The sequence below is a fragment of the Penicillium verhagenii genome (assembly GCF_028828195.1).
Source record: "Penicillium verhagenii strain IBT 33310 chromosome Unknown utg000010l_segment0_segment0, whole genome shotgun sequence".
Taxonomy (NCBI): Eukaryota; Fungi; Ascomycota; class Eurotiomycetes; order Eurotiales; family Aspergillaceae; genus Penicillium; species Penicillium verhagenii.
Genome location: NW_026643174.1, coordinates 1 through 27214, shown reverse-complemented (window position 1 = coordinate 27214; position 27214 = coordinate 1). Strand labels below are relative to the sequence as shown.

Sequence of the window (27214 nt, the reverse complement as noted above, 5' to 3'; positions counted from 1 at the left end):
CCTATCCCTATTAAACAGCTCGACTTTTTCATGGGTTTTTATTATGATATGAGATCTCTACTAGCTCATTACCATCCCTCATACACTTGAACAATTTCTATAATATAAATCATATAAATTCTTGTGCTTGAATTCAATTTAAAAATGTTTTAAGGTTGGAAAATTGGGCGGAGCCAAGTTGACCAATCAGAGGTCGTGAAATTTCGATGGCATCGGAACTTCGCATCCAAGAACGAGAAAAAAAAAATAACACCTCCAACTCTCCAAATATGGCCAACGTCACAGAGCACCCATTTAGGGTCAAGAGGAGAAAGCTTGATGAAGATTCTCATCCAAAGCAGGATGTGTCATTTACATCCCCAGCACAGCTCCGTGGACTGCTGACTTTTCAACAGAACCCCCAGCTGGCCAATAAAGGTGAGCCATGATACTCCGGCGCTGGTTGCTGTTGCCCGGTAAGGATTCGGACTGACCAAGGCCCACAGGAATCATCCAATTTAAGCAGTTTCTTCTGTCAATTGGAGAAGCCACTCAGACTGACAAGACTCAGAAGCTGAGTATTCTGAAAGGCTACTGCGATAAGCAAATCACTCCCGCCAAAGAAGAAGGTGCCGAGGCCGTCTGTTTCTCAGATATCACTCAAACCTGGAGCTATGGAGAAAGCAGCAACCATGATATGTTGTTGACCAATGTTCCGTCCGTGCTTGCCATCTTTCTAAAGACCATCTCCGGCGACCTGGAGTTCCGGGATTTTGGCGTCGCGTTGTGCAAGCACCTGTTGCAAAAAGATCAACTAAGGCTCTTCAACCGTGGCCTGACCGCTCTCAAGTCTAAAGAGCATCTTATCTCGCCTTGTCTCCGCCTGCTGACGGAGATCGTTACTTTCGATGGCGGTGCCGTGGCCCGGCAACTGTATCTTCGCCGTCACATCACTTTCAAGCGTCTCGAGATGTTCTTGACACCAAGTAAGGCACAGCTGGAGACCGCAGATGGCGAATCTCAACAAAAGTCGACCCTTCGGCGAAATGCTCAACGTTATCTTCTGGCCAATCTGAGAGTGCAGCAACATCTAGAAAAGGGTGATATCATCGAGCAACACAAGCTCACCAGGGCTTTCCTTGATTACCTGCGCAAGGATCCACGGGAGACAGTCTTAGAAACTATCAAGGCAATTGAGAGGGATATTGTGCAAGATGCCGCTTTATCCCGCAAGTCGAAGAGCAAGTTTTTCAACCGGTGGAACATGGAAAAACTGGTCACTCTTTACGGCTACGACCGAGAATCAGACGAACCAAACCCTGAGGGAATTTCAATTGCGAACGAGATTCATCGCATTCTGCTGAACGTCTGTAAGTCTGCTAGCTTGGGCGTTCTGCTTCCCGAAGCTGGATGGTATCCAGTCGGAACCGACCCGGAATCTCTGGTTGAAGATGATACCTCTATCGAACTGGGCCTCGACTCCCCCATCTACGTTGACAAGTACCGAGACACAATTCCTGTTCGAAACAACACTCTGTCACATCTTATTCAATGTCTTCGCCCCGATGCGGACAGTCTGCAAATTGAGTTGTTGGTGACAATCTTCAAGGTGGCACCAGAGCTGATCGCCGACTTTTTTACCAAGAAAGTCATGTTCACATCTGACCCCAAGGCAACTCCTTCTTGGATGGCCGAGTCAGCTCTTCTTTTCTCCATCGTACAGTTGCCGGTTCCGACGAACTGTGGCTGGAAAGAAAAGCAACCTATGTTACCACCACCAGTTTCGGTCGTCGCGGAAAACATCCTTCCCCGTCCATTGAGCCAGAAGATCATGACCCGCTGCTTGAATCAAAATGCGGAGATTGTCACTTTGTTCGCTGTGCGCATGTTAACTCTGGCCTTCACAAAGTTGCGAGCTGTCTTGAAGATCTTCCGTGCCGATCATGGTCGAGCTCAATTGTTCTGGACCCAGGCCTCTTCCAAGCTTTTGGCCGAGTTCTCTCGCAGATGTCCCGAAGTCAAAGACGTCGTTCTTCTTTTCCGACGAACTGCAAAGGAGGATTTGCAACAGCAAGAAGCCGTTGCCGAATTACTGACTTGCTACTATGAAATCATGCCTGACATTGCACTTGAGGAAAATTTCGATGTCTCATTGGTCCTCGTCGATGTACTCAAACGACTAGAAGACTCGGAGCTCAGCGCGGATGATTCCGAGCTGCTCTTGAGCCAGTTGCAGAGCGTTTTGCAGATTGCTCAACAATCTGCCTCGCTACGTTGGTGGCAAAAACCAGGTAGGTTACCGTCCCTTGGGCACGTGTGATTTTTATTTCTGACTTTTTCCAGCTTCCATGAATTATACCCCATTCACATCCATTCTGAAAGTTCTTATCGACACTTCAGACAAGATTTCTTCCCGGCGGATTTCTATTCTTCTCAGAACTATCCTGGTAGAGAACTCTGTTTTACACAATGCCCCGAAGGCGTTCAACGCTCTTTTGTCCAGTCTTGAAGACTCTGGAAGCGAGTTGCACAAGCAATTGGTTTTCTTTGACAACTGCGTGTCTCGAGTTGCAAAGAAGCCCGTCCACTACCTGAACCTCGTTGCATCTCTATCCGAAGATGAAAGCGCCACAAGCCCTATAGTCGCGGCCATTATTGAACAGTGGCCTTTTGTTGTCAAGGCAGGTGATGAAACTACGGAGGCCGCTGTTGCTGCCTGGATCGCCAAGTTCCTGGGACAATTGAAACAGGAGGGTGAAAGCAGTAAATCTCTGAAAGCTGCTAGAGATTCGCTGATGGAGGCTACTGAAGCGAAGAAGATGCGCTCTCTTTTCAAGAAATGCTTCAAGGGCACAGAGGAGGTGGATTCAGAAGATAAAATGGACATTGACTCCGGTCCTACCCAACCAACTGGAGGCGATAAGGCTTCTACAGTGGACCTGGAGGAGATCTTTGGATCTCTTCCCACGGAGGGCACATCCCACAACGCATTACATAAATGGGAAAGGGAGGAAATCGAGGCAGCCATGGAACAGGGCCATGCCGATCAGCTCATTCTATGTCTTTGCTCTGAGCACGAAGAAGTCCGAAGACAAGCTGTGGCCAACCTGGTTCGCTTCATGGCTAAGCTGAAGGTATGCCCGTATAACTCTATTAGTCGGCCTTGTATATCGAACTAACACCCCCAGGAATCAAATTATGCTGAATGGCGTACCGTGTACACTCTAACCGGAGAATTGCTGGAAACCGCAAGCAGCATTGGCTTCGAGAAGCCCATTCCTTGGATCGTTGGCGAATGTGCATCTAACTGCCTCTCCGTTCTCCTCAACCCCCTCCACAAAGTCTACGGTAAAGTGAACAAATTCTTACAAAAAGCCCCATCTTGGGAAGTTGAGAAGATTCCGTCTTACTGGATCGACCGAATCTTCCTGCAAGAGCCCGAATTGGACGACGGATACTTTGAAGAGATTGATTGGTTGCTCAGTCTGTTCGTCAAAGGTCTCCGCAGCAAAGCTGTAAGTTTCAGCACCCTAATTGCTTCCTTGCTTTACTATATGTCTCAATACTAACGATTTCGTAAAGGATATGGAGATTTACCGCCGCGCAAATGTCTTTGAGCGCATCTTATCTCTTTACCAATCCCCAAGTCTGACCGACTCGTCCCGCCGAAAGATCTTGCAAATTATTTACCGTGCCACACAAGTGGACGGGAGCACTACCTTGATTACTCGTTCCGCTGTCATGAGCTGGATCCAAATCCAAACTTCAGAGACAGAGCCTTCCAGTAAAGAGGCAGCTCTTCTTGCGGCTCTTGCACGCGCGCTATATGATACGTCGGACCGTGAACGGATCGAGGCATGGAGCGCTGGAACCGTTGAGCGTGCTTTGGAGGAGATCGAGACTGCAGCCGCATAGGCAAAAAAGACAACCGTGATGTACCATAATTCATTCAAAATTAGACTTGGCTTTTGGGGGTTTTTTGTCATAATGAATCATTATTCTCTTGAATCTTGAGAAACTTCAAATTGTTTTTGTTAAAGGGCATCCTGCGTAAATTTGTTTATAACAAAATGTATAGTACCCATGTTCAGGGTCTCTTCCACATGTGAGGAGATACTCTCGATGTTCCTTTGGGTTATATTCCAACAACGCAATATCTAGTAGGTACACAAGGACGGCAAAACCTCCATCCATACACATAAAAACCAAAAAAAAACGATCAACCCCAGGTTCCACCACCACCACCCCTTCCTCCACGACGCTGGGCAGAAAGACGCCAGTCATCCTCACCAGCAAAGCGGTTATGCAGAGGCTGGATGCGCTCTGCCTTCTTCCGCTTAGACAAACGGTCTGTAGGCGCAACCTTGAAGAAAGTGGGGGCAGCCTCAACAAGCCACTTTGGCTCGATAGACGTAGTGCAGTGCATATACTCCTTTGTCGTGAGAACCAAATCGTGGTAGATAACGTGCTCCGAGCCCTTGCCGAATAGCGCAGACGACGGATGAAGATATACAGGGGTACCCTGGACGAGCGTCTTATAACCGCCTTCCTGCTGGTCCTTGCGGGCAGCATTGCGGAAGAAACCGGTGCAAAGAGCCTGTCGCACCTTGGTAGTGTCTCGGCCACAGGAGATGATGCGATGCTTATATCTCTGCATGATACCGAGAAGTTGCTTGCGCACATCTTCGGCACGTTTGATTTGTCTAGCCTGAATGAAATTCTCGAAGCACCAGGTGTTGTTGTAATTGGAATTCTTCCATCCATTATAGACGTTCAAGAGGGTCAAATGGTCACCCATGGGGTCATGGAATTTCGCTTTCTTCTGGTCGGCTTGTTGCTGCTTCTCCTTCGGGCGGTAGAATGGGCTTGAGATTGAAAGCATCGCGACGATTGACAGCACTTCGTCTGAGCAACTCATGTTGACAGAAGCAATGAGTACCTTGGCCAGAGCCGGCTCCATGGGGAAATCAGCCATCTTTCGGCCTAAGCGAGTAAGGAGACCTTCGTCGTCTAGGGCAGAAAGGGCATATAATTCTTCCAGAGCAGTAAGCATAGTGTTTGTGGGTGGCGGGTCCATGAAATCGAAGTGGAGGAGGTCATTAATGCCCATTGCTTTCAACATAAGAATGGTATGTGAAATGTTTTGCCTTTGAATCTCGGGAATACTTGTTGGCAACATCTCAGATTGATAAGCCGCTTCAGTGTAAAGTCGGAAACACTTTCCTGGGCCTGTTCGTCCAGCACGTCCAGCACGCTGTTTAGCCTGGGCTTGGGAAACGGGTGTCACCACAAGAGAGTCCATTCCGAGTTTCGGGTCATAGGCGTTTTGCTTGACAAAGCCGGGGTCAATGACATAGTAAATGTTATCGATAGTAATTGAGGTCTCGGCAATATTTGTTGCAATGACTACCTTGCGGGCTCCTGGTGGCGCGGGATCAAAAATTCTCGATTGCATTTCGCTGGGAAGGGCAGAGTAGACAGGAAGAATGATCAATTCAGGGACCGATGGCCCTAGAGCTTTCATTCTTTCGTAGAGGATTTCACACGCCGTGTCAATTTCTTCCTGACCTGTGAGGAAAAGAAGAATATCACCACCAGCTTCGGTCAAATGGATTTGCATGACGGTGATAAGTGCCGCATCTAAGTAATCGGATTCTGGCTCCTTTGAGTACATGACCTCAACAGGGTATGTTCGGCCAGGAATTGAAAAGATAGGACATCCATTGAAATATTCCGAGAACTTTTCGGCATCCAATGTGGCTGAGGTAACAATAAGGCGCAGGTCAGGTCTTCGCTTGACAGTTTTCTTCAATAATCCGAAAAGAATATCTGTGGCAATCGTCCGCTCGTGGGCTTCGTCCAACATAATCACAGAGTATTTCTTAAGATCGGGATCGACCAAGATCTCACGCTGAAGCATACCGTCGGTTTGATATTTGATCACTGTCTCCGGGCTTGTCATATCTTCGAATCGAATAGTATAGCCAACCTGAGCTCCTAGACGACAACCAACTTCTTCGGAGACACGCTTAGCCACGGACATGGCAGCAACACGACGTGGTTGAGTACAGCCGATGATTCCCTTATTTCCGTACCCGGCCTCGGCTAGGTACTGCGTTAATTGCGTGGTCTTTCCTGAACCAGTATCACCAACGACAATCATAATTTGGTTGTCTGCCACAGCATCAAGTAGAGGTTTACGGAACTTGAATACCGGCAAGCTCTCACGCTGTTGTTTCATAGGCATATCTGTCCGTTTACCAAAGGACTGGTTTTTGCTGTCCGCACCCATCGTGACTCGCTTCCACTCGGGTACTGACTCGTCCTTCGGCTTGCTGCGTAGCTCTGAAGCGAATTGTCGGTCCTCGGGATCAGCCATGGGATCCAGCCATTGTGCACTGAGGTCGACATCAGCAGCCCGTTCGGCGGCCTTGTCTTGTGCCTCTTGTTGTTTCAAATCGCGCCTCTCCTTGGCAAGGTTCGTACCGGACATTGCTGCGCGGTTCATCGATCCATCGGGGGCTTTGACAACACGAATTGGAGAAAGTTCTAGTGACTGGTTGGTCTGACCAGCCAGGAAAGGAGGCTCATCGTCCTTGACTTCAATATCGACATCTTCCTCTTCTTCAAATGTCCCCTCGCCGGTAAGGGTAGCGTGGTATTCATCTTCCAAGTCGGGGTAGTCTGCCGCAGAAGCCACACCTGAGGCAATCAGCTGGCGAATCTCCCAGCGTTCTGGCGAGGTCATGCGTTTTCGATTTCGCATAGGCCGGCCGTTTGTGTCATCTTCAACAATGACGGGTACATCGGCACTAAGACCGCCATACCGATCACCTCCGGGGCCCCCTCCGTCCAGTCGTTGCATGTTCGCACCTGAGGCCAAACGTCGCTGAGGAATAAGATCCATTCCAGTGGCTTGGTCGGCCTCTTTCATAGAGAGACCAATACGAGTGCCTTCAATGCTAACGACCTTGACCTTGACAGGCTGTCCACGAGACACAAGGTCTGAAGGGTGGTTTACACGCGCACCTTCCTGCATGGCTGAGACATGGACGAGGCCATCAACCTTTCCTTTAACTCCCTGCAGGTTGACAAAGGCGCCGAAATCCTTCACGCCCGTCACAGTTCCATCGTAAATCTTGTAAAGTTGGGGGTGGTCGTCCAGCTCAACAGGTGGCCGGAAATCGTCGTCATCGCGGTCTCGTCGTCTGCGGCGCTCGCTCTTCCCACTGCGATGGCCGTCTTCTCGGTCTTTGTATCTATCGATAGATCTTCCATATTCGTCCACAAGATCGTCATTCTTGCCGCGACGCTGCGATCGGGACCTCGAGCGGTATTTATCTCTGTGTCGGCGTCCGCGGCTGTCCTCGTACTCCGGGCTGCGGCTCCGTTTGTGACGGCGGTCATCCCTGTCTCTCGAAGGTTGTGGGTTTGTGTCCTTTGATTTCCCGGCCAGTCCCTCTAACATAGCGAATGTATCGTCCATTGCGCCGGCTTGTGATTCATCGGCTTCTGCGTCCAAGTAATCGTTTTCCTCCCACCGCTTCTCTGTGTCTGGGACTGCAAGACCCTTGAACACGCGCGCTTTCTTCTCTAGGGCATCAAACTCGTCCAAGCCATTATCGAGATCGCCATTGTGCACGTCACCATTGCTTATTCCTGCTTTCTTTGACTTGTATTTCGGATGCATGGTAAGAACCAGTCGATCGATACTCTCCATCAGACTCTGTGGGAACTCGGCACCCATGTCAATGAGCCCCTGCTTGAACTCGGAAAATGCGCCATTACATTTAAGGTGCTGGTCGATGACGAATTCGGCGAGAGTTTTATCGTTGATGCCCAGGTGGTTCTGGAGCTCGTTCGTCACTCGCGACACGAGTGAGAGCAGCTCCAGCGACTCCAGGTCATCCATGGCGGTAGGCCCGAGAGATTGAAAAGGCAAAACAAAAGCGACCAAGGGCGGAACTCGAAGGCGAACAAAAAGTAAAAGCTCGGAGCATGGGATGTAATGTAACTTTGAGGTTCAACTCCAGAAAGGCGGAAGGAAAATCAATCCGCCCGAACATTGAATACTCGCCACCGATAAGGATAAGATAAGCCTGATAAGAGCCAAGCTATGAAGAGCTCAGTTTACTACTTGCCTAGTACTATTTGAACCGTACCTGGAGTTTTAGCTAACATGGAGTTTGACTTGATCATGGTAATACAATCTAGCCGTATAGTGAATTATTGAGATTGTGCTTTAAATCTAATATACAAATGTAGTGGGCATGTGCTATTGTTACACTGAACCGTAAATTATACACGAGGCGTCTGCGGTTCTTCCACAAAATCTTCAGAGTCCTCTAAAATTTCCTGGCTTTCGACTGGATCAGAGATGTCTTCGGTCATCTCGTCAGGTATTTCATCGGGCGTGTCCTCCATTTGCTGATCTGGGGAGACAAGGTCGTCGCCAATGACACTCTGCTGACTCAAGATCTGCTTCTGAAGTGCGATCTGTCGTCTCAGGGATGCGTCCTTGCGCAGGTGCTTGTTAGCCGAGAACTCAGTCAATGCTCGGATCAGTCTCTCTTCCGTGAGTGTCTTAATATGTGCTGCAAGAGTGCGATCCGTAAACACACCTCCGAACCGGAAGCTCAGCCACGAATAAAGGATAATAGCCTTGTGAAGCGCCTCCAACTCATACATGTACTCCTTATTTCCAGACACAGGTCTTTCTAGGATTTCCAGGTTGAGATGAGGGATATCCAGTAACTTGCCTTGAGTATGGCTGGCGATGCATTCGACAAATGCCAAGTTAATATCACGCATATACGGGTTTCTGGTCTCCAAAGGCGCGGCCATGAGGAATAGCTGGTCCACAATCCCCAATCCATTCACGGAATCAATGAGCTGGCAGGCACCCACTTGGCTTTTCGAGTCGCACATGAAGAAAAGGCGGCTCATCTGGGCAAGTTCGATCATTCGCTTGATGAGGTACTCGAAGGGAACGCTTCTGGGGAAGTAAGACGCGAATTTCTCAATAGAAAATCCTGGCGGGAAAATTCCAGCGGCCCTTAGAGGCGGGGGCTCGGTTTGCATGGCTTCTTTGATGTAGGGGAGATCGACGTCTTCAAGACATGTAACCAGACCAATGTTGGCTCCATCTTGACTACCATCGGTGGCACCGGCGGGGCGGTATCGACCAGCACGTCCGCCAATCTGTTTGATTTCAGGTACCGTTAATCGGACATATCCCGCAGGTGTTCTTTTAATCAGAGTCTCAAAAATGACACGTTTGCAGCTCCTACACTGGGGTCAGTAAGGGCCCACAGGCTGAGTTGATTAACCGTACTCACAAATTCAACCCCATACCAATCGCATCACTTGCCACTAAAAAGTCATAGTCGTTGTCTGGATCATTGAAAAGTGCCGCCTGCTGGGTTCGAATTCCAGCCGGGAGACCGCCATAGACCATGGCAGCTCGTCGTCCAGTAATTTTTTCAATGTCTGCCTTCAAGGCGTGGATTCCAACTCGAGAAAAAACAACCAGACAATCTCCCTTTTCGAGTTTCTTCAAATTACCGCCGAGACTTTTAGGCATCACTTCCAGAGCGTTGAGCCTCTCATAATTATGAATCTCCAGAATGTCTCCAGTGAGAGCACACAATTCACGGATTAACGGAACCGTACGTGTCTCACCGCAAAGATGAAGTTCTGAAGCCTGACACCCAAGCACAGCTCGAGTCCAGGCCCATCCTCGATTGGAATCTGCAATCATTTGAATTTCATCAATTACTCCAACGTCGAAGGCTTGTCCCAAGCTAACCATCTCCACCGTATTGCTCACTACCCGAGGTGACTTGCCATCCTCGGGTGTTTGAACTTCGTCTCCTGTGACTAGACTGCACGGTATACCCTCGCCTTTGAAGCGATGATATACCTCCTGTGCAAGCAGTCTTAATGGCCCAGCGTAAAAGCCAGCCTTGGCTTGCTTCAACCGCTGCAGCGCGTGGTATGTTTTGCCCGAGTTTGTGGGGCCAACATGTAAATGGATTGTGCGTTGGATTGATCGTGCATTGGGATACCATTCCGCGGGGAAGCGAAGGTCAACCACTTTCCGTTGCGCTTCGACATTGGAAGTCGAGTACTTGGCCGTAACATCTTCAGCAAACAGCATGTATTCCACTTCGTCCCGTATTCCTTGGATTCCTTTGGAGAGATATGTCTTTCGCAGAACGCCCTTGAGCTCCAGTAACGGAGTCCATTTCCCTGATGCTGCTACCCTATCGTCCAGACGGCAAGCATTCAGCACCCGGCGCTCGAACCGTACCCATCCTTCCAACGATTGACCTGTTGTACGAAGCTTTTTGTCAATGTCGCGCAATGCAGTTTCCACCACGGTCTGGAAATCGCGTTCACGGGTAATATCCTGTCGAGAAGTGTTCGAGTTTGCTTTGCCATTCTTGCCATTCCTGTTGGCTAAAGCCTCAGCTTGTTGCTTGAGCTTCGCTTTTAAGACGGATTTGGTCGTTCTTTGTAGGGAAGAACTTGTCGTGAAATGTCGCTCGGTAGGTCTAGAGAGCGAGCGAAAGGCGCAAAGGAGCGAACGGCTGCCTCTGCCGGTCCATGGCTGCATCACTGGATGCGCGAGATTCCGGCAGAACGGGGGAGGAGTTCGAGTGGAATATAGGGGGTGGGTTGGTTTCAATGGTAGATTCGTAGGGTGATCGAATGGTCCACGGTAGACTTAAGAAAATACTGGTTAACGAGTTTCAGTTGTGGTTTCAGTCAAAGACCAAAGAAAAAAAAAGTGATCACATTTGCTTATCGGGATGCGTTCCCTGGCGCGCCACCCGGAGATCCACTTCTTCCCTGTCGAAGCTCTAATGGTGGGGAACCACTTCCCCTTCATATACCTCATACGAAGCCACCTAACTCATAGTTGGGTACTCCTACTCCTCCGGCTTTTATTTCCTTTCGCCCTCTGCCTTTCGTACAACTAAAGGACACCTCCTGTGGAATCCGCCTCCATCTACATCCAGCTGCAGCTCCCAAATCCGTGGCCCGCCAAACATGGGCGCTTCTATAATCGAGATCCAGCGTGACAGTAAGTGCCTTCCCTAGTGTATATGAAGGATAAAACCCCCCCTAATCTGATGTTATCTGTCTGAATAGTCATTCTAAGCACGATCCGCCATGCCGTCGGTCAGGAAGTACGTTATTCACGCTTTCCCCCTCCCCGCTACCACAAAATATTGACGTCTTTGCTTCCCCCGTCTAGTGGAAAGTCTTGGTGGTCGACGAACAGAGTAGGAGAGTAATCAATTGTGCCGTCAAAGAGGAAGAAATTCTCAACTTGAATATCTCCAGTGAGTCCGCCCTTTGCGCCTAATTTTACTAGAAGTGGCTTGCTAAGAAAAAAAAATCACCACCCCGCAGATGTCGAACAGATCGAACACCGACGGCCGTCCAACCCGGACATGGACGCGCTATACATATTGTCCCCGGAGTCATGGATTGTGGATTGTCTCATGGCCGACTTTGAAGTTAAACGGTACCGGAAGGCGTTCCTGGTTTGGACCTCTTGTCAGTGGGCGGCAACACCGGAAGTTCCAAGAAGCCTGGCTAACAGGTATCTACAGTCCTCGATCCACAGATACGGCAACGCCTTGACCGATCTGAAATGGCAAGGGAGCGTATTGCCGACTACCGCATCATGAACATCAGCTTCTTTCCCCGAGAGTCACAGTTGATCACCTTCCGCGATCCGTACAGCTTCCCGATTCTGTTCCATCCAGGCTGCAACAATTTGATCCGTAAACATCTTCAAGAGCTGGCTCAAAAGGTAAGCCGCCAAAGGTCCATGATATTATTATGACTGAAACGTGCTGACCCTTTACCTCTCCAAGATTGTATCCCTCTGTGCTTGCTTAGGGGAGTATCCGGTCATCCGTTACTACAAGCCACGAGCTCCTGCCCACGAAGCTGCCGTCCTTTGCTCCCATTTAGCGCGATTTGTCCAAAATGAATTAGATCAGTTCGCCCAATTCCAACGTGACTTTCCGCCACAAACCAATCGACCTCGGGGTGTTTTGCTCATCGTGGACCGATCCGTTGACACTGTCGCTCCTCTTCTTCACGAGTTCACCTTCCAGGCTATGGTTCATGATTTACTTCCAATCAAAGATGGGGACAAGGTCACCTACCAAACCGTGCTCCATGAAGGCGAACATAATGAAGAAAAAAAGGACATGGAGATTGGAGAACATGATAAAGTGTGGGTGTCATATAGACATATGCACATGAAGGACCTACTTGGAAAGCTTGGAGAGGATTTCGCCAAGTTCAGAGCTGCCAACCCACAATTTGCCGAGGAGTGAGTGTCCAAGTGATGATTAGTGCTCAATTTCCATCAATTAGTCAAGCTGACAATAGTCTTCGCAGTAACGACAAAACGAGTGTGAACACAATCAAGGATATGCTGGGAGGATTAACCGAGTTCACAGAGGGTAAGGATGCTTACACCTTGCACCTTAACATGGCAGAAGAGTGCATGAAACACTTCCAGAAAAACAAATTGCCGGAGGTCAGCTCCATCGAGCAATCGTTTGCTACTGGCCTTGATGAAAATTACAAGAAGGCAAAGAACCTGGCAGCGCAACTCGTTCAGTTACTCGATGATGACCAGGTCAGCCATACTGACCGACTTCGACTGATACTGCTGTACATCATGTACCGTAATGGTCTTCTAGGCGGGGATATCCGAAAACTCATGGCGCATTCAGACTTACCAGGACGCAACGGGGATTCCATTGCAAACCTTGAGTTCCTGGGTGTACGGGTAGAAAAGCCATTGAAAGACGATAAACCCCAAGTACAACCTCTATTCAATCGGTGTGCCCCAGCCCCAGAGGGGGAAGAGATCAGCTTGTCACGGTACGAGCTAGCGATCAAGCAAATGCTCGAAGAACAGATCCGGGGCTCATTGGACCCCGCCACCTTCCCATTCACCCGGCCCCATACCGATACCGATGGCAGTATGGCCGCACAGGACATGCTTTCACAACAAACATCTTTGCGAAGCGCCAAGCCCACCTGGGCCCGCACGCGGAGTGTTGACCAACCCCGCCAACGTATCATCGTCTTCATGGCTGGTGGTGCTACATATTCCGAGTCTCGCGCCTGCTATGAAATCTCTCAGGCATACAACCGAGATGTCTTTCTCGCTACGACACACATGCTCACCCCGACCCTGTTCATCCGCCAAGTAGGTGATCTCACCGTCGACAAACGCCGGCTGGATATTCCTGCTGAGCGACCGAAGCCTACTGCACCGGCTCATCTTTTCGAGCGTGAATCGCCGCCTGCTCCAGCAGCACAAGCACAGAACAAAAAGCCTATTTCGACTGCAAGCTCGCCCGCTCCGCCCACGGCGCAAATGTCAAACATGTCTCTGAAGAACACTTCCAATGGAACACCGCCCCCCTCATCTAGCAGCAAAGTACTCAAGAAGGACAAGGAGAAGAAGGATAAGGATAAGGACAAGAAGGATAAGAAATACCGATTCTTCTAAGTTTTTTTTTTTTTTTGGCTCAGTCAGATGGTCTCCTATTTCTTCCTGTCGCATCTCTATGCTGTGCGATGTGCCTCCATTCAAGCGCTGTTGTGATACCATCTTTTCGGGAGCTCTGTTCTAGCCTCGGTCATGAAATTTACTGTTTGTAGATTCTTATTGATGTATGTTGAGGATAAGGAGAAATCTTAGTGCAGAAGACTTGCAGTACATTTTAAGCAAGCTTTACCAGACTTAGAATCCAGCAGTTCTTTTAATGTTTCCAATCCATGTAAGTATATTATATATAGGGTATCATAATCGTAGAAATGCCAATGACAGAAACAGGCTCAGCCAAACCAGATATTTCTAAAATACCGGCAGTAAGGAACAACAACCTTTGAAGACATCAGATGTAAGAGAGTGTCTTAGGCACTCTCCCCGAGGTACTTCAAAACCTCATCACTCTGGAAGAACAAATTCCTCATCTTTTCGCCCCTCCTCTTCGCCTCAGCCTCCTGCTTTTTCATCTCCTTCGGGTTCAACTTAACAACCTTGCTCTTCACTACAACAGGAACCTTGATCGGATCTCCATCTTTATCCAGTCCCGACCCCAGCCCCGCCGTATCATGCTTGATGCGGCCCTTTATCGGCTCCCGGATACCTTCCCGCCCCGGCGCGCCGAGACCGAGTCGGCTATCCGGGTCCCAGCCATAAGTCGAGAGGTAGCGCATTCCTGCACGTGTACGGTCGAGGTGGCTGGGTGGGTGTGAGTGTTTGAGACAGACTTGATGAGCCAGGGAGGCTTCGTGGGGACGGGTGAACGCTGGTGTTGTCTGAGACTGTTGTGGATCTGAGAGGGGAAGGCTGCATACTTCGCAGAGCCCTTGTTCAGGATCTTTTGGGCGAAACTCTATAATATCCGGAGGCGCGGGAGATTTTGTCTCTGTTGATGGCGGGGCGGAATGAGTTGTTCGGGGTGGCGGGATGGGTTCGTCAGAGGGATTTGTATTCGTAGGTGTTGATGGTGAAGTATTTGAGGTATTGTTTTGCTTGAGGACGATCGAGAGGTATGCATCAGCGATATTTGTGCCAGTGATCGAAGATGAGCCTGGCGTGGTAGTAGTATTCAACTCTCCCGAGCGCACGAAAGGCACTCTTTTGCGGCGGATTCCAGCGCCAAAGACGCGCTGATCTTCTAGTGGGAGGTAATAGTCTTCATCGTCGTAGTCTTGAGACATGGCGCACTGCGCTGGGGAATAAGCACCCAGTCGAGTTAAGAGACAAGCAAGCTTGAATTGTATGTATGGAAGAAGATATTCCAAGAATAGAATGTTCTGTGGCGATAAGACATTCTTATCGATAGCGATAACGATTCGATAAGCTGCCATACGTACACGCTTCCTCAGCTAGACCACTTTTCTTTGCCCTTCCTACTCTTCCTCCCAATTCCCTCCCTCCCAGCATGCCTATCCCAATCCTTGCCCAGGCAATCTCGTCGGGCATCTCATCCATTCCGTATGCCTGGCCAATCCTAAAATTCGCACCATGGATCATCCTCCTCGCCGCGCTGAAGTATTACTTCGGCGGAGCCCGCAACACCTCCGAGCGACTCATGCACTCTAGAAGAGTGATGATAACGGTACTACAATTCCCCTCCTACCAAATCACCTACGCACAAAGAATCAAAACACTAACTACAACCACCTGACAGGGCGGAACATCCGGTATAGGCGCCGAAGTGGTCCAAGGACTAGCAGCGCGCGGCGCCCAAATCATCCTTCTAACCCGCCAACCACCCTCGGACCTCTTCGTAGTCGAATTCATCGACGACATCCGCAAAAGCACAGGCAACCAGAACATTTTTGCCGAGCAAGTCGATCTCTCCTCCCTACACTCCGTCCGCACATTCGCTACAAAGTGGATCGACAATACCGAGCCCCGCCGTCTGGACGCCATCATCCTATGCGGCGGTGTGGCCGTCCCCGCATCCGCGAAAAAGAACACAATCGACGGCATTGACGAGGAGTGGCAAGTCAACTACCTCGCCAACTTCCATCTCCTCAGCATACTCAGTCCGGCGCTGCGGGCTCAGCCCGCGCACCGGGATGTGCGCGTGATCTTCACCACGTGCTCCGGATATATCGGGGCGAAGTTCGAGTTGGAGCGAGTGAAGCGCGGCATGACCGGTTCCTTTATGTCGAAGGATAAAAAGAGGGTTATCACCGCCGCGCCCAAGGGTATTTATGCGCTGAGCAAGTTCTCGCTTATGAACTTTGCGTACTCGTTCCAGAGGCATTTGAACTCGATTGCGCGACCAGATGGTCTGCCGGCTTGTACTCGAGTTCTGGTTGTGGATCCCGGTCATTCGCGGACGCCTGGGACTCGGCGCTGGATGACTGGTGGTTCGCTTTGGGGCTTGATGCTTTACTTGATTACTTGGCCGTTTTGGTGGTTGGTTCTCAAGTCGCCGAACCAGGGTGCACAGAGCGTTCTGTATGCTGCTATGGAGGAGTCGTATGGCCGTGGTGCTGGTGGATGGTTTATCAAGGAGTGTCGGGAGATGGATGTTGCACGCACGGATGTGCGGGATGAGGATGTTGGCAAGCGACTGTGGGAGTTCAGTGAGAAGCAGATTGAGGAGGCTGAGAGGGAGAGTGCTTTGGTGAGAGCGGCGGAGAAGAAGGAGAAGGAGTCTACCAAGGAAAAGGAGACTCGCAAGGAGACTGCTTCGGCAAAGGCGCAGACTCCTGGGTCCAGACGGAATAAGAAGACTAAATAAGCGGGAAAAGCGGTGGTTTCAACTTGAAGGTTATATAGAGCGGCATGCATGCGGTTTGGATTCTGGGTTCTTCGCATATACACTATACTAGACATCTTTCCGAGGGAATACAAAAGAAAAAATTTCCTTATTCATTAAGGTTGGTATGCATACCATTTGAAACAATGGCCCTCAAGGATAGTAAGTAGTAATCATGCAGGTGTTCGCTGCGTGTAAAAATAGTATGTAGTACGGTCCGAAGTACATATGCAAACAACTTAAAATGTTTAGTACGCAAAAGAACAATTTAGAAAAAGGAGATTCGTTTCATGTATTCTAGTAAAGTTCTACGCTAACATATATGTATTGACTATGGTCAACCATGTTGATATCCGCCATTAAATCACACTATTCACTTCTTCAGCTGAGCCAACAGCTCGGCCGGCGGCTGCTGACGGTATCCCTCAGGGTTGTTCTCAGTCCAGCGCCACAGGTCCTCACAAGCCTGCTCGAGAGTGTGGGTGGGCTTCCAGCCAAGCTCAGTCTCGGCCCGCTTAGCATTGGCAGTCAAGTTCAAGACATCACCATCACGGCGGGGGGTAACCTCGTAAGGAAGGTCACGGCCAACGGCAGTGGAGAAAGCGCGGATCATCTCGTAAACGGTAGAGCCACGACCGGTACCCAAGTTCCAAGCGCGAACACCGGGGCTGTGCTCACGGAGGTAGTTGAGGGCCTTCAAGTGGCCGTCAGCCAAGTCGAGGATGTGGATGTAATCACGGATGGCAGTGCCGTCGTGGGAGGCGTAGTCGTCGCCGAAGACAGCAAGCTTCTCGCGCTTGCCGGTGGCAACCTGGGCCAGGAGGGGCAGCAGGTTGTAGGGGACACCCTGGGGGTCCTCACCCATGATACCTGTGGGGTGGGCACCAGCGGGGTTGAAGTAGCGCAGGAGAGCGCCGTTCCACTTCTTGGCCTCGGCCTCGTTTCCGGCCTTGGTGGCATTGTTGCGCTGAGCGTTGATGGTGTCGGCGATGGCAAACTCGACGGAGAGCTTGGTGTTTCCGTAAGGGTTGGTGGGGCCGAGAGGGCACTCTTCGGGGATGGGGATCATGTTAGGGAAACGGGTGGCATCGCCGTAGACGGTGGCGGAGCTAGAGAAGACAATGTTGTAGACATTGTACTTGACCATGGCGCGGAGAAGGTTGACGGAGCCGTAGACGTTGGTGTGGTAGTAGTCGAGGGGCTTCTCGCCAGACTCGCCGACAGCCTATATTTCAGGGAGCGCAGTTAGCATTGCGGTTCTTAGTGAGATGTTGTAGATCTCTTGCATTGATGCTAGTGAAGATGGTATTCATACCTTCAAGGCAGCAAAGTGAATGACGCTGTCAATGTCGGGGTGGTCCTGGAAGACCTGGTCGAAGGCATTGTCGTGGGTAACATCGAGCTTGTAGAACTGGGGCTTCTTGCCACAGATCAACTCAATTCGGGACAGAGCCTCGACGGAGGAGTTGTAGAGGTTATCAGCGACAACAACCTTGTAACCGGCCTCGAGCAGGGCCAAGGTGGTGAACGAGCCAATGTAGCCAGTACCACTATTGCGGCGGGGTTAGTTGCGATCGCAATGGGTGGGGTCAAATTGAGGATTTGGAAATCACTTACCCAGCAACGAGAACAGCACCGGTAGGCATAATGAAATGATTCACAAGGATATTTTGAGGAGTTTGGGAGAGTAAATTGAAGGTGGAAGACGGAAGAAGGTTACGTGGAGAGGGGAAAGGCATTTAAGGGGAAATCCCGCCACTCGAATCAGCCGGGTAATAATCACCGCCGCCAATGTCTATCGCCATCACACGGGATTTTTGTTATATAAATTTAGATTCTAGACTTTCAATTCAATTCCAGTAACTTATTTTAACTTATTTATATTTGAATTCTTTTCAATACTTTTAAATAATTCCCTTTTACATATCTCTCATCCTAATATCTTTTTTTCAAAAAACACTTGAAATAATTGACATCTTGTTGATATTGGAATACAATCCAATCCGGCTGAATGCAACCGGCTTTGTTTCTTTTTTCTTTTATTTTTTTTTCTGTTCTTGATTTTTTTTTTGTAGATCGCAAGGATCATCCATGGCGGTGTATTATAGCGCCACCAAGCCGAAACCAAGCAATTTCAAACCCGTATTTCTCCGTTTGGGTCATGATAGACGACGGAAAGCGTAGGCGAGACCTGAGACCTGCATTAATACTTGATACTAATTTAATGACAACTGGCCATTTCAGTCTATTTCAGTCTATTCCAGTCCATTTCAGTGCATTTGGACCGAAGCGGCAACCCCGTTTGGAAATGCTCCACTCAAAGCGCCAAGGTACTATCGAATCAGATAATCGCCCGGGCCCAGGGTCCATGGCACTGCGATTCATTGGAATAGCGGGACCTTATGTTAAATCCACTCGGTAAATGTTCGCCTCCAGATATACACTCACTTTCTTTCAACATTATATATTCATAGCAATTATTTCTTCAAATGTTAAAATACATAACATTTGAATTATGACCTTGGACCTTTACGTAGACTTGTATGTACCCACCGCACTCTCATTGCATAATCGTCGTAAAACTCAACAATAGCAGATTCCACATCCCAGGAAATCTGCCCCACGGAAAAAATGAAAGAAATTTGGAAATGAATTGGTATGAGCAGAAGAAAAGAAAAGAAAAAACAAAGCCAAGAATAAAAACACAAGTGCTTCAGCACAGGGACAAAACTTCCCTGAAATACCCTGAGAAATAGTCGGGTCAAGCTACAGTGCTGAGGTTGGAAGATAACCCTCTTTATGTCCTGGGTCCCCGAGGCCAGCACGTGAGGGTTTGCATTTTCAGCGGTCCCCAAGGTGCCCGTAAGGTTCAATAATCATAAATTCATGTCCACATTAATATGTGTGGAAGGCCTCGGGGTTGACGCTCATTTCATCAGAAATGAGCTGGGGCACGGATGGGCATGGGATTTGCCTGATATGCGGAGAGAGAAGAAGACATGATATATCGGCTCATCACGCATGGCAGGAGGAGAGAAGCCTCCCCCCAAAGATTGGTTAAGCAGACCCATATTTTAACCAAGAAGTTCCACGTCCAAACCAATAGCCCGCATGAACAGGTTGACATTGCCCAGTCTTTGGCTAGCCATATCGGCGGGGAGAGTCTTGCTGTAGCCAACGGTTTCCATGACACGATCCCTGAAAAAAAAGAAAAATTTATGGTCAGCATCCAGATCTAAACATCAGGTCAAGTATCTATCGGGGTTTTACTCACTTGACAGCAATCACCAAACGCTGCTGTTGCTCAGGGCTGGCACCAATACCCACGGCGGCTAGGAATTGCCACACGTACATATCGTCACCAGAGTTGATGGACCCAGGGAAGATATGTACCAGGCCAGGCTCCAACATATCAAACAGAACATTGAACTTCTCCACCCACTGCTGCCAATCGCGCTCGGACGCCTGGCCAGCCTCCTTGACGATCTCGGCCCGACTGAGCAACATGGTCAGGATACCCAGACCAGTCTTGGTGCGAGCCACGGAGATGGCTTGGGTTTGAGCAATCACCAGACCCAAAAGACCAATGATGATGTTGAAGGGGGCTTCATTGACGTAGCCCAGCAAGCTCGGCATGACAGCCAGTGAGAAGAGATCAATGGCTTCACGCACTGCGACAGGCAACTGCGCATCGCCAGGTCCCGCGTGTTGTGCAAGACGAACAACGTCCAAGCTGTCCAAGTGCACCACAATCATGGTGAGAATGGTGACCCGTTGCTCTTGATCAATGTGGCGGAAGATACGAGGGATGGCCTTCTTACCCTTCGGGTAGGACAAGAATGCAATGAACGGGTGGGGAGTGGTTGCGTTGGGCACAATGGGTTCCATGACCTTGAGTGCTTGCCACAACTTCTGATTGAGTTTCTGAACCTGCTGTCGCCATTCCATGTGCTCCTGAATGGCCTCTGTGTCGCCCTCCTCGGGCGGTGGTGGCATAGTGCGTTCCATGTCCTCCATCGACATCAAAGCGTCGTAGACAGCTTCAATGTTACCCAGAAGAGATTTCCGATCACTAGTGCTCAGGTCCGATTGCAACTTCTTCGGCCGAGGGCCTTCCGAGCTATCGGGTCGTTTGAGGTTCAGCATCGGCTTCGGAGCCTTGGCGTTGCTGAAAGAGATCTTGCCCAGACTGCCTTCAATGATGAGTTGCTTGTTCTTCGGCTTTGCCTTGGCTGCCTCGACGGCACGCTGCACTTGCTGCTGCATGCGCTGCATGTGGTTATCCGCTCCCTGGAACGCACGGCGGTTGCCATGCCCTCCAATACGGTTGCCAGTTTGGAGGAGGTAAGTCTGAGCGAAGTGACCTAAAGGTTGGTGGGGGTGCTGGCGTGGGGCGCCACGAATCTGGCTATAAACTTGATAGTAAAAGTCCTCGGCAAGCACGGCTTCAGGATCGGAGTCGGCGACATTGCCAGCCGCAGCCACAAGCTGCTGGAGTTGAATGCGGGTGATGAAGTTCTTATCCTGAGGTGTCATCAATCCATTGCCGCGAGATAAGAGGAAGATCTTGTGATTGCGCTTCGCCCGCTTGGCGTCCTCCATCAGGTAAGTGTTACGTTGCTCCTCGGTAAGGTGCACCAGCTGTTGCGGGTTAGTGATCACCGGCAGTCCACCGTTGGGGCCCCGAGAAGGTGGGGGTGGCATCTGCTGTTGCCGCTGGGCGGGGGGTGGACCCGCATGGCGAGGCCCTTGAGGTGGCAGGTTTTGGGGAGGAAGGTTGTTCTGCAGATGCTGCAGGGGTGCGCCAGGTGCGGGACCAGGACCTCCGTAGAGTTCCTGGATACCCGGTGGAGGGTGTGACATATGCGGGGTAGTCCGCCCTTTTCAAGCTGCGCTCGGAGAATTTCCGGGGGGATATTGGTAGGGAATCCATCAGGCAGAGTCGGGAAGTCCTGCGGGTGGCGCAGATAGGATGAATCGGGCATCTGCTGATGAATTGGCTGAGTGGGAATAGGCCCGAAAGCCTGGCCTCGACTGCGCATCTGTGCTTCCACCTCCTCCAAGCTCATCATCATCTTTCGGCTAGGGACAACTGGCATGGTGGGCATGATGGGCATCGAGTGCATCAGAGCTGGACTCGATTCTGGCTTCTTCTGCGAGACACCCCACACGCTCGATTTGGCCTGAAGATCCGGGATATATCCAGGGTCCGAATACTTCTCGTAGCCAGTGCGCCTGGTGGTCGGTTCGGCAACAGGCTGGGCAGCTACGTGGGCATCTAGCGGGGCGGGGGAGCAGCATGGGGGTTCTGCAAGCTGTATCGGATGTGCTCCTCGCCAATTGCATCGGCAACCTGAGCAGTTCGACCAAAGAAGTCAAAGTCTCTGCCGACAGCTCCTCCACTGGTATTATCTCCGCCACCGCCGCCAAAGGTGTCGTCGTTGAACTCATCCTGGTCGTCGTCAAGTCGGTCGCCAAGGCCATCGTAGGTGTCCTCGAAGTCAATTCTAGAAGAGAGTCAATTAAAACTCCAAAATACAGATCGCTATCCCAGGGTCAGAGGAGTTCTCACGCGTCGTCATCTTCAAGCGCCGAAGCCCGGGCAACCTCCGCGAAGGGATCCGGGTTCTCGAAGAAACCGCGGGAGCCAGAGGGACCAGGGTCCTGGTCCCTCGGCAGGGCGGTATTGAAGCCAAAGAAAACATCTTTGGTCAATAGGTGAGAAGAGGTGGGCGGGGGAAGAAGGAGAGATAAAGGTGGTGATGGTGGGGAAAGATTTCCAATGAGATGAAGTAAAGCTGGGAAGTTCAGGGAAGTGCGGGTGCCTCAAGTCTCAGGCATCAACTTGCCAAATCCATGCGGCGATCAGCGTACAAGTTTAGTTTCAGGTTCACGTTGATAAACAATTGAAAGTGGGGGATATATCATCATATCAAGTTCAATTCAGTTGATGAGGCTCAAATTGCTTTTCACTGTTTATGGAGCATTTTCACCTCGGCTTCTAAGTAATATTCCGTGTACCAGCAGTACAGTATCATTTCCTCGTAATATGTGGCTCCAGAGGTGAAACAGCAAAGCCAAAGTCCCCGGTTTAATTTGCTTCCGTGGTCCATTCATTCCTTCTCTATAGATCGGCACGGCTAGAAAGAAGTGGATTTGTTCATTTCAGGGTGCTCGGCAGATTAAGACAAGGCTATGATTTTTTATTATATTTTTTAAATTTTTTTATTAAACAGCAATTCATGTGTCCCCTGAAATTCTTGGTGAAATGTTACGCGGCTGAAAGCGGTTGTTCGCCATCTTAATTAGCAGGCATTGTCATTGCGCGGCCTCTCCGAATCCAGACCCTGTCAACTCTTCCCCCTTAACCGTTTTCTTTTACTTTTTACGGGAATCTTCTCTTCCTATCCCCCTCTCTTTTATTCATCCTACTTTCCCTGCACATGGGATCTCTTTGACGTGGGCCTTCCCCGATTCTGCTGGCCTGATCAACTCTGTCACACTCACTCGTTTCTGCCTGCCTTCAAAGGCACCTAACCCTTCGCCACCATGTCTGTCTCGGCGCGTTATATGCGATACCTGGTGTTCGCCTTGGTCGTATGTCCTCTCTATCACTCTTCTGGCATGCTCATTGCAGCCTGTAAAGCAACATTGAGAAATCGAATTTAACACCAAACTAATAATCAACCCTAGGGAGTGACATTCTTCTATCTTGTCTCCCGATCCTCTCTCGGAAATTCCAACTAGCTCCTCATTTGCCCCACCCTCTCCTTCCTACGAAGAGTTCAAGGAGGAAAAGCCCCAGACCCCCGTCTCTGAAACCTCGGAAAGGGTGAACGCCACCTTTGTTACTCTCGCCCGTAACGCCGACATTTGGGAAATCGCCAAGTCCATCCGCACCGTCGAGGACCGATTCAACCGCAACTTCCACTATGACTGGGTATTCTTGAACGATAACGAGTTTGACGACGAATTTAAGAAGCTTACGACCGCACTGGTATCTGGTACAACCCACTATGGTGTCATTCTTAAGGAGCACTGGTCATACCCTGAATGGATTGACGAGGAAAAGGCGCGTCCAGCTCGCCTGGAGATGGGTGCAAGAAGATCGTCTACGGTGACTCGGAGAGCTATCGCCACATGTGCCGCTACGAGTCTGGATTCTTCTTCCGTCACGAGTTGATGATTAACTACGAGTACTACTGGCGTGTAGAGCCCAGCATTGAGCTCTTCTGCGATGTCCCCGGAGACCCATTCCGATTCATGAAGGAAAACAACAAGAAATACAGCTTTGTTATTAGTCTGCTGGAGTACTACGAAACCATTCCCACCCTGTGGGATAGTGTGAAGGGCTTCATGAAGAACCACCCGGAGCATATCGCGGAGGGTAACGCCATGGAGTTCATCAGCGAGGACGGCGGTGAGACTATAACAAGTGCCACTTCGTACGTCTTTAACCCTTTTACCTTCTAATCTGCTCTTATTTGATCTTGCAACATGGTTTCTAACTTGAATTTAGTGGTCCAACTTTGAGATCGGCAGCCTGGAATGGTTGCGGTCCGACCAATATATTGACTATTTCACCAGCCTGGATCACGATGGTGGCTTCTTCTACGAAAGATGGGGCGATGCACCGGTCCACTCGATTGCTGCCTCGCTCATGTCAAGGCGGATGAAATCCATTTCTGGAATGAAATTGCCTAATACCATGTTCCATTCACCCATTGCCCCAGCAGCGAGAAAACGAGGCTGGATCTTCGCTGCCACTGCAAGCCGAGCGAGAACTTTGATTGGGCGGGTTACTCATGCACAAAACGGTGGTTCGACGTGAACAATTTGCAGAAGCCAGATGGCTGGGATAAGCAGCAATGGCTTTGGCTCTTGGCCATTGGGCACTCTTTTTGTTGGGTGTTGGCGTACTTGTTGTCACACTTTATCGCGACGTGCGATATTGGTTGTTGGTGCGAATCGGGGATTCATCGCCAAATCTGTCGTTGGTATCTGTCCGCCGTTTGACCCACATAAACCACATTACCACTCCGTGAGTGATAAATCGCGGCCCTATTCTAGGCTTGACCTGGAAGACCCAACATTCTGTTCTTCACTTCTCTCTTGAGGCTCTCTACTTTTATTTTCCTTTGCGCTGCCATTACAGACGGGTATCCATATCTCGATTCAACTTCCATTTTTTGCCATATTTTATATTTGGATTCTCGATTGCGCCTTTATCTGTTCCCTGAATATTTGATGCATGGTCGGAGAAACTATTTCCCAGGATGAGCAACGTTTTTACTACTATCAGTACATTGAGTCTGACAACGATTGTATCTAAAACACTTTTATACGTTCCTGGGATGAAAATACCACGAAAAATACAAAAAGGGAAACAGCTTCCAGTTGTACTAGGTCATAAACCAACTTCTGAATACATCGTCAGACTGGAAAAATACACCACATGTGTTTGGTCCGTCAAAGTGTGGAGAGTCTTCCAGCACTTGAGGAGAATTATGATAATATCTAGTAGTATGAACTTAAGGTTGGTTATGTAGCAACTTTATACAAATAAATAAATATCACAATATCCTATACTTAATCTCAATATAATTCGTAAGAAACCCAATGTAATCGGAAGCCTCTTTAGGCAATTCCCAAGATTTAATAAAATAAACAAACTTGAAATAACTGCTACCTATACTAGGTAATGATACATGCGATCCAATAAATAACATATCGCCTATGCTTGGCAAATAATACAAGGCAGAAAGAAAGGGAAAACCACAGTGCTGCAAAAACAAAGGCATTCAATCGCCTTACTTATCAGAAAGCAGAAAAAAGATAGAGCAACATGATTCCTGACCTGCTGCTCTAGCATCTTATATCAACCAGATCCCAGATGGTGTATCGACCAATCTAGTTGCTCTTGGGCTTCTTCGTTCCATACTTGAAGCAGCTAGAGTTTCGGCTTCCAACACCACCCAGATCCATCGCACCACCGGAACCAAGTGGTACTTCACACCAGGACAATCCTGCGACTCTGCCACCACGAACCTGAACGACACTGTGCTGTTGGAAATATGTGTCCTATAAAAATCCCAGAGAATGAGTATCCAATTCAAAGAAATAATCGCAATCGCAAACTCCAATATCAGGCATCTTCAAATACATACCTTCTCCGGGAATAATAGCACTAATGACCTTGCCAGTACTCAAGCGCACACGAGCGAATTTTCGCTCTCCAGAATTAGGCTTCTTGGGCTTTGTGACACCGGTCTTCAGGCACACACCCTTCAATGAAGGGTGGTCCTAAGCGCGGCGAATCGTCCGCGGCGCGCGCTGGCGTACTGAAGGCCGCACCGCCCCGAGCGGACTTGGTTGTATGTCGCCTGGATAATCGGGGAGCTGGAGAATGAGGCGGCAGTGGTGACAGGTCAGAGCCGTTTGAGTGCGGAAAACGGGCTGGAAGTTGAAGCGGGAGGTGAGCGCGGGCTGGGCACGGGAGGCGTTGGTGGAAGTGGCGGAGAGGTGCGGAGGGGTGTTGATGAAATAGCTGGGCGCTGGACAAGAGTCCGCAGCCCCGGAGGGCCAGAGGCCAGGTCGTGGCATTGTGGGGTGTTTGGACTTCGTGATGATGCGGCTGTTGGAGTCCCTAGAAATGTTCGATTGGGATAGTGGCACGTGACCTCATGGATCGCTGCGTCTTTGGTTTATGTGCCACACCGGAGGAGCTGGACGCGCTGCTGCTTCTCTGCCTGACGTCCTCCGCAACTGCTGTCATCCTCTTGATTTCTTGATCTCTCTTTGTCTTGGAACACCCTATCAAAAAACAGGTTTCCAGTTTCACAGCCTCTGACTTATCTGCAAAGCAAACTGGAACATCCGTCATAATGGTATGTTACCAAGCTCCGACTCCGATATCATCCAGGCCCATTCCCGGGCGACGCTAGTGATGGCCATGCTATATCATAGGTCCCCGTGTTGCTTTCTAGTACTGGGGTTGAGTGATTCGGCAAAATGCACTGAACCTCAATACCAATTGTAGATTCAGATCGTTAACCGGATTCCCCAGTCTCCATGTTGCACCCATATCGTTACTAAAACCGGTCAGCAGCACACTACAACCCGTCACACTCGTCCCTCAAAGGGTGCCCCCTCAGCGCCTGGTCTTCCCGACACCCTCCGTAACAAGATTACTCTCCCCGCTACCGCTCATGCCTCCTCTACCAACCACCCCACCGCCAGTGAGATATCCCCTCTTCCACACACCCGCTCGAAGCCCGCCTGCTCGCCTGGCGCGCAGACCCAAGATCGCGATGAAGATGGAGTCCTTTCGCCGGGCGTATGGCATTGCTGAGCCCGTTGCCGCAGAATGAACTGGAAATTGTCCGTGATGGAACATTCTCCAACCTGCTGTGCTTGGAGGTATGAAGATGGCGATATCGCCAAGGATGCTCTCTTGATGAAGATCGGACTTGGAAGTTGCTTGGGAGGATATCTTCCGATGATATGTCCAGTCTACAGGCATACATCCTGCCTTTGATTTGTGCTCTTTTTTTCTTTTTGCTAACTTTGGATGCTACCAGGTGACGAGTTCCAAGAGCCACCTACTTTCCACGATGAGGAATGGAGAACAACTGAAGATGGAATTCCACTGATAATTGATTAAATTTGATGGATCTCATGGCTTCCTTTTCTTTGGCTTACTTTATTCTTGATCGACTTGTTCGACTTGTAATCCTCAACCTATATACCCCTCTTCCCACGCCCAATTAGCACCATAACAGATATAGATTACCCCAAGTAGATGCATCATTTTTGTGTCGTACTAGCGATAACATGATCTACCCAATCAATCTATCTTTTCCCCCTCATAATCAATCTCTACGGCTTCACCTTTGATTCGA

General features: G+C 49.7%; 11 protein-coding genes across 11 annotated transcripts; 5 read left to right on the top strand and 6 right to left on the bottom strand.

Annotated features, from left to right (window-relative positions):
• Positions 1-269: 269 nt before the first annotated feature.
• Positions 270-3894, top strand: N7466_009902 (NPA1/URB1 family protein; the record flags this gene model as incomplete). Its single annotated transcript, XM_057169291.1, has 5 exons — positions 270-417; positions 486-2270; positions 2323-3113; positions 3168-3494; positions 3562-3894. The coding sequence occupies 5 exons, from the start codon at positions 270-272 to the stop codon at positions 3892-3894; spliced, it is 3384 nt and encodes a 1127-aa protein (XP_057016682.1).
• A 304-nt stretch (positions 3895-4198) lies between these two features.
• On the bottom strand, positions 4199-7891 carry N7466_009901 (uncharacterized protein; the record flags this gene model as incomplete). The annotated part of the gene is made up of 1 exon (XM_057169290.1): positions 4199-7891. The coding sequence occupies one exon, from the start codon at positions 7889-7891 to the stop codon at positions 4199-4201; it is 3693 nt and encodes a 1230-aa protein (XP_057016681.1).
• A 386-nt stretch (positions 7892-8277) lies between these two features.
• N7466_009900 (SUV3 family DEAD/DEAH box RNA helicase) lies at positions 8278-10597 on the bottom strand (the record flags this gene model as incomplete). Its single annotated transcript, XM_057169289.1, has 2 exons — positions 8278-9265; positions 9318-10597. The coding sequence occupies 2 exons, from the start codon at positions 10595-10597 to the stop codon at positions 8278-8280; spliced, it is 2268 nt and encodes a 755-aa protein (XP_057016680.1).
• Positions 10598-11034: 437 nt separating this feature from the next.
• Positions 11035-13534, top strand: N7466_009899 (Sec1 family protein; the record flags this gene model as incomplete). The annotated part of the gene is made up of 7 exons (XM_057169288.1): positions 11035-11068; positions 11137-11174; positions 11243-11330; positions 11401-11547; positions 11604-11806; positions 11871-12337; positions 12406-13534. The coding sequence occupies 7 exons, from the start codon at positions 11035-11037 to the stop codon at positions 13532-13534; spliced, it is 2106 nt and encodes a 701-aa protein (XP_057016679.1).
• Positions 13535-13941: 407 nt separating this feature from the next.
• N7466_009898 (uncharacterized protein) lies at positions 13942-14754 on the bottom strand (the record flags this gene model as incomplete). Its single annotated transcript, XM_057169287.1, has 1 exon — positions 13942-14754. One exon carries the CDS (start codon positions 14752-14754, stop codon positions 13942-13944), a length of 813 nt encoding a protein of 270 aa, XP_057016678.1.
• Positions 14755-14978: 224 nt separating this feature from the next.
• On the top strand, positions 14979-16295 carry N7466_009897 (oxidoreductase C19A8.06; the record flags this gene model as incomplete). Its single annotated transcript, XM_057169286.1, has 2 exons — positions 14979-15155; positions 15228-16295. 2 exons carry the CDS (start codon positions 14979-14981, stop codon positions 16293-16295), a joined length of 1245 nt encoding a protein of 414 aa, XP_057016677.1.
• A 391-nt stretch (positions 16296-16686) lies between these two features.
• Positions 16687-17959, bottom strand: N7466_009896 (NAD-dependent epimerase/dehydratase family protein; the record flags this gene model as incomplete). Its single annotated transcript, XM_057169285.1, has 3 exons — positions 16687-17538; positions 17629-17863; positions 17931-17959. The coding sequence occupies 3 exons, from the start codon at positions 17957-17959 to the stop codon at positions 16687-16689; spliced, it is 1116 nt and encodes a 371-aa protein (XP_057016676.1).
• A 1428-nt stretch (positions 17960-19387) lies between these two features.
• Positions 19388-22171, bottom strand: N7466_009895 (PAT1 family protein; the record flags this gene model as incomplete). The annotated part of the gene is made up of 6 exons (XM_057169284.1): positions 19388-19511; positions 19588-21104; positions 21158-21628; positions 21667-21820; positions 21886-22111; positions 22159-22171. 6 exons carry the CDS (start codon positions 22169-22171, stop codon positions 19388-19390), a joined length of 2505 nt encoding a protein of 834 aa, XP_057016675.1.
• Positions 22172-22862: 691 nt separating this feature from the next.
• Positions 22863-24144, top strand: N7466_009894 (glycosyltransferase family 15 protein; the record flags this gene model as incomplete). Its single annotated transcript, XM_057169283.1, is given in 4 exon segments — positions 22863-22910; positions 23098-23430; positions 23442-23762; positions 23833-24144. The coding sequence occupies 4 exon segments, from the start codon at positions 22863-22865 to the stop codon at positions 24142-24144; spliced, it is 1014 nt and encodes a 337-aa protein (XP_057016674.1).
• Positions 24145-25223: 1079 nt separating this feature from the next.
• On the bottom strand, positions 25224-25916 carry N7466_009893 (mitochondrial 37S ribosomal protein uS12m; the record flags this gene model as incomplete). Its single annotated transcript, XM_057169282.1, has 3 exons — positions 25224-25394; positions 25452-25616; positions 25668-25916. The coding sequence occupies 3 exons, from the start codon at positions 25914-25916 to the stop codon at positions 25224-25226; spliced, it is 585 nt and encodes a 194-aa protein (XP_057016673.1).
• Positions 25917-26197: 281 nt separating this feature from the next.
• On the top strand, positions 26198-26664 carry N7466_009892 (uncharacterized protein; the record flags this gene model as incomplete). Its single annotated transcript, XM_057169281.1, has 2 exons — positions 26198-26200; positions 26422-26664. 2 exons carry the CDS (start codon positions 26198-26200, stop codon positions 26662-26664), a joined length of 246 nt encoding a protein of 81 aa, XP_057016672.1.
• Positions 26665-27214: the final 550 nt, after the last annotated feature.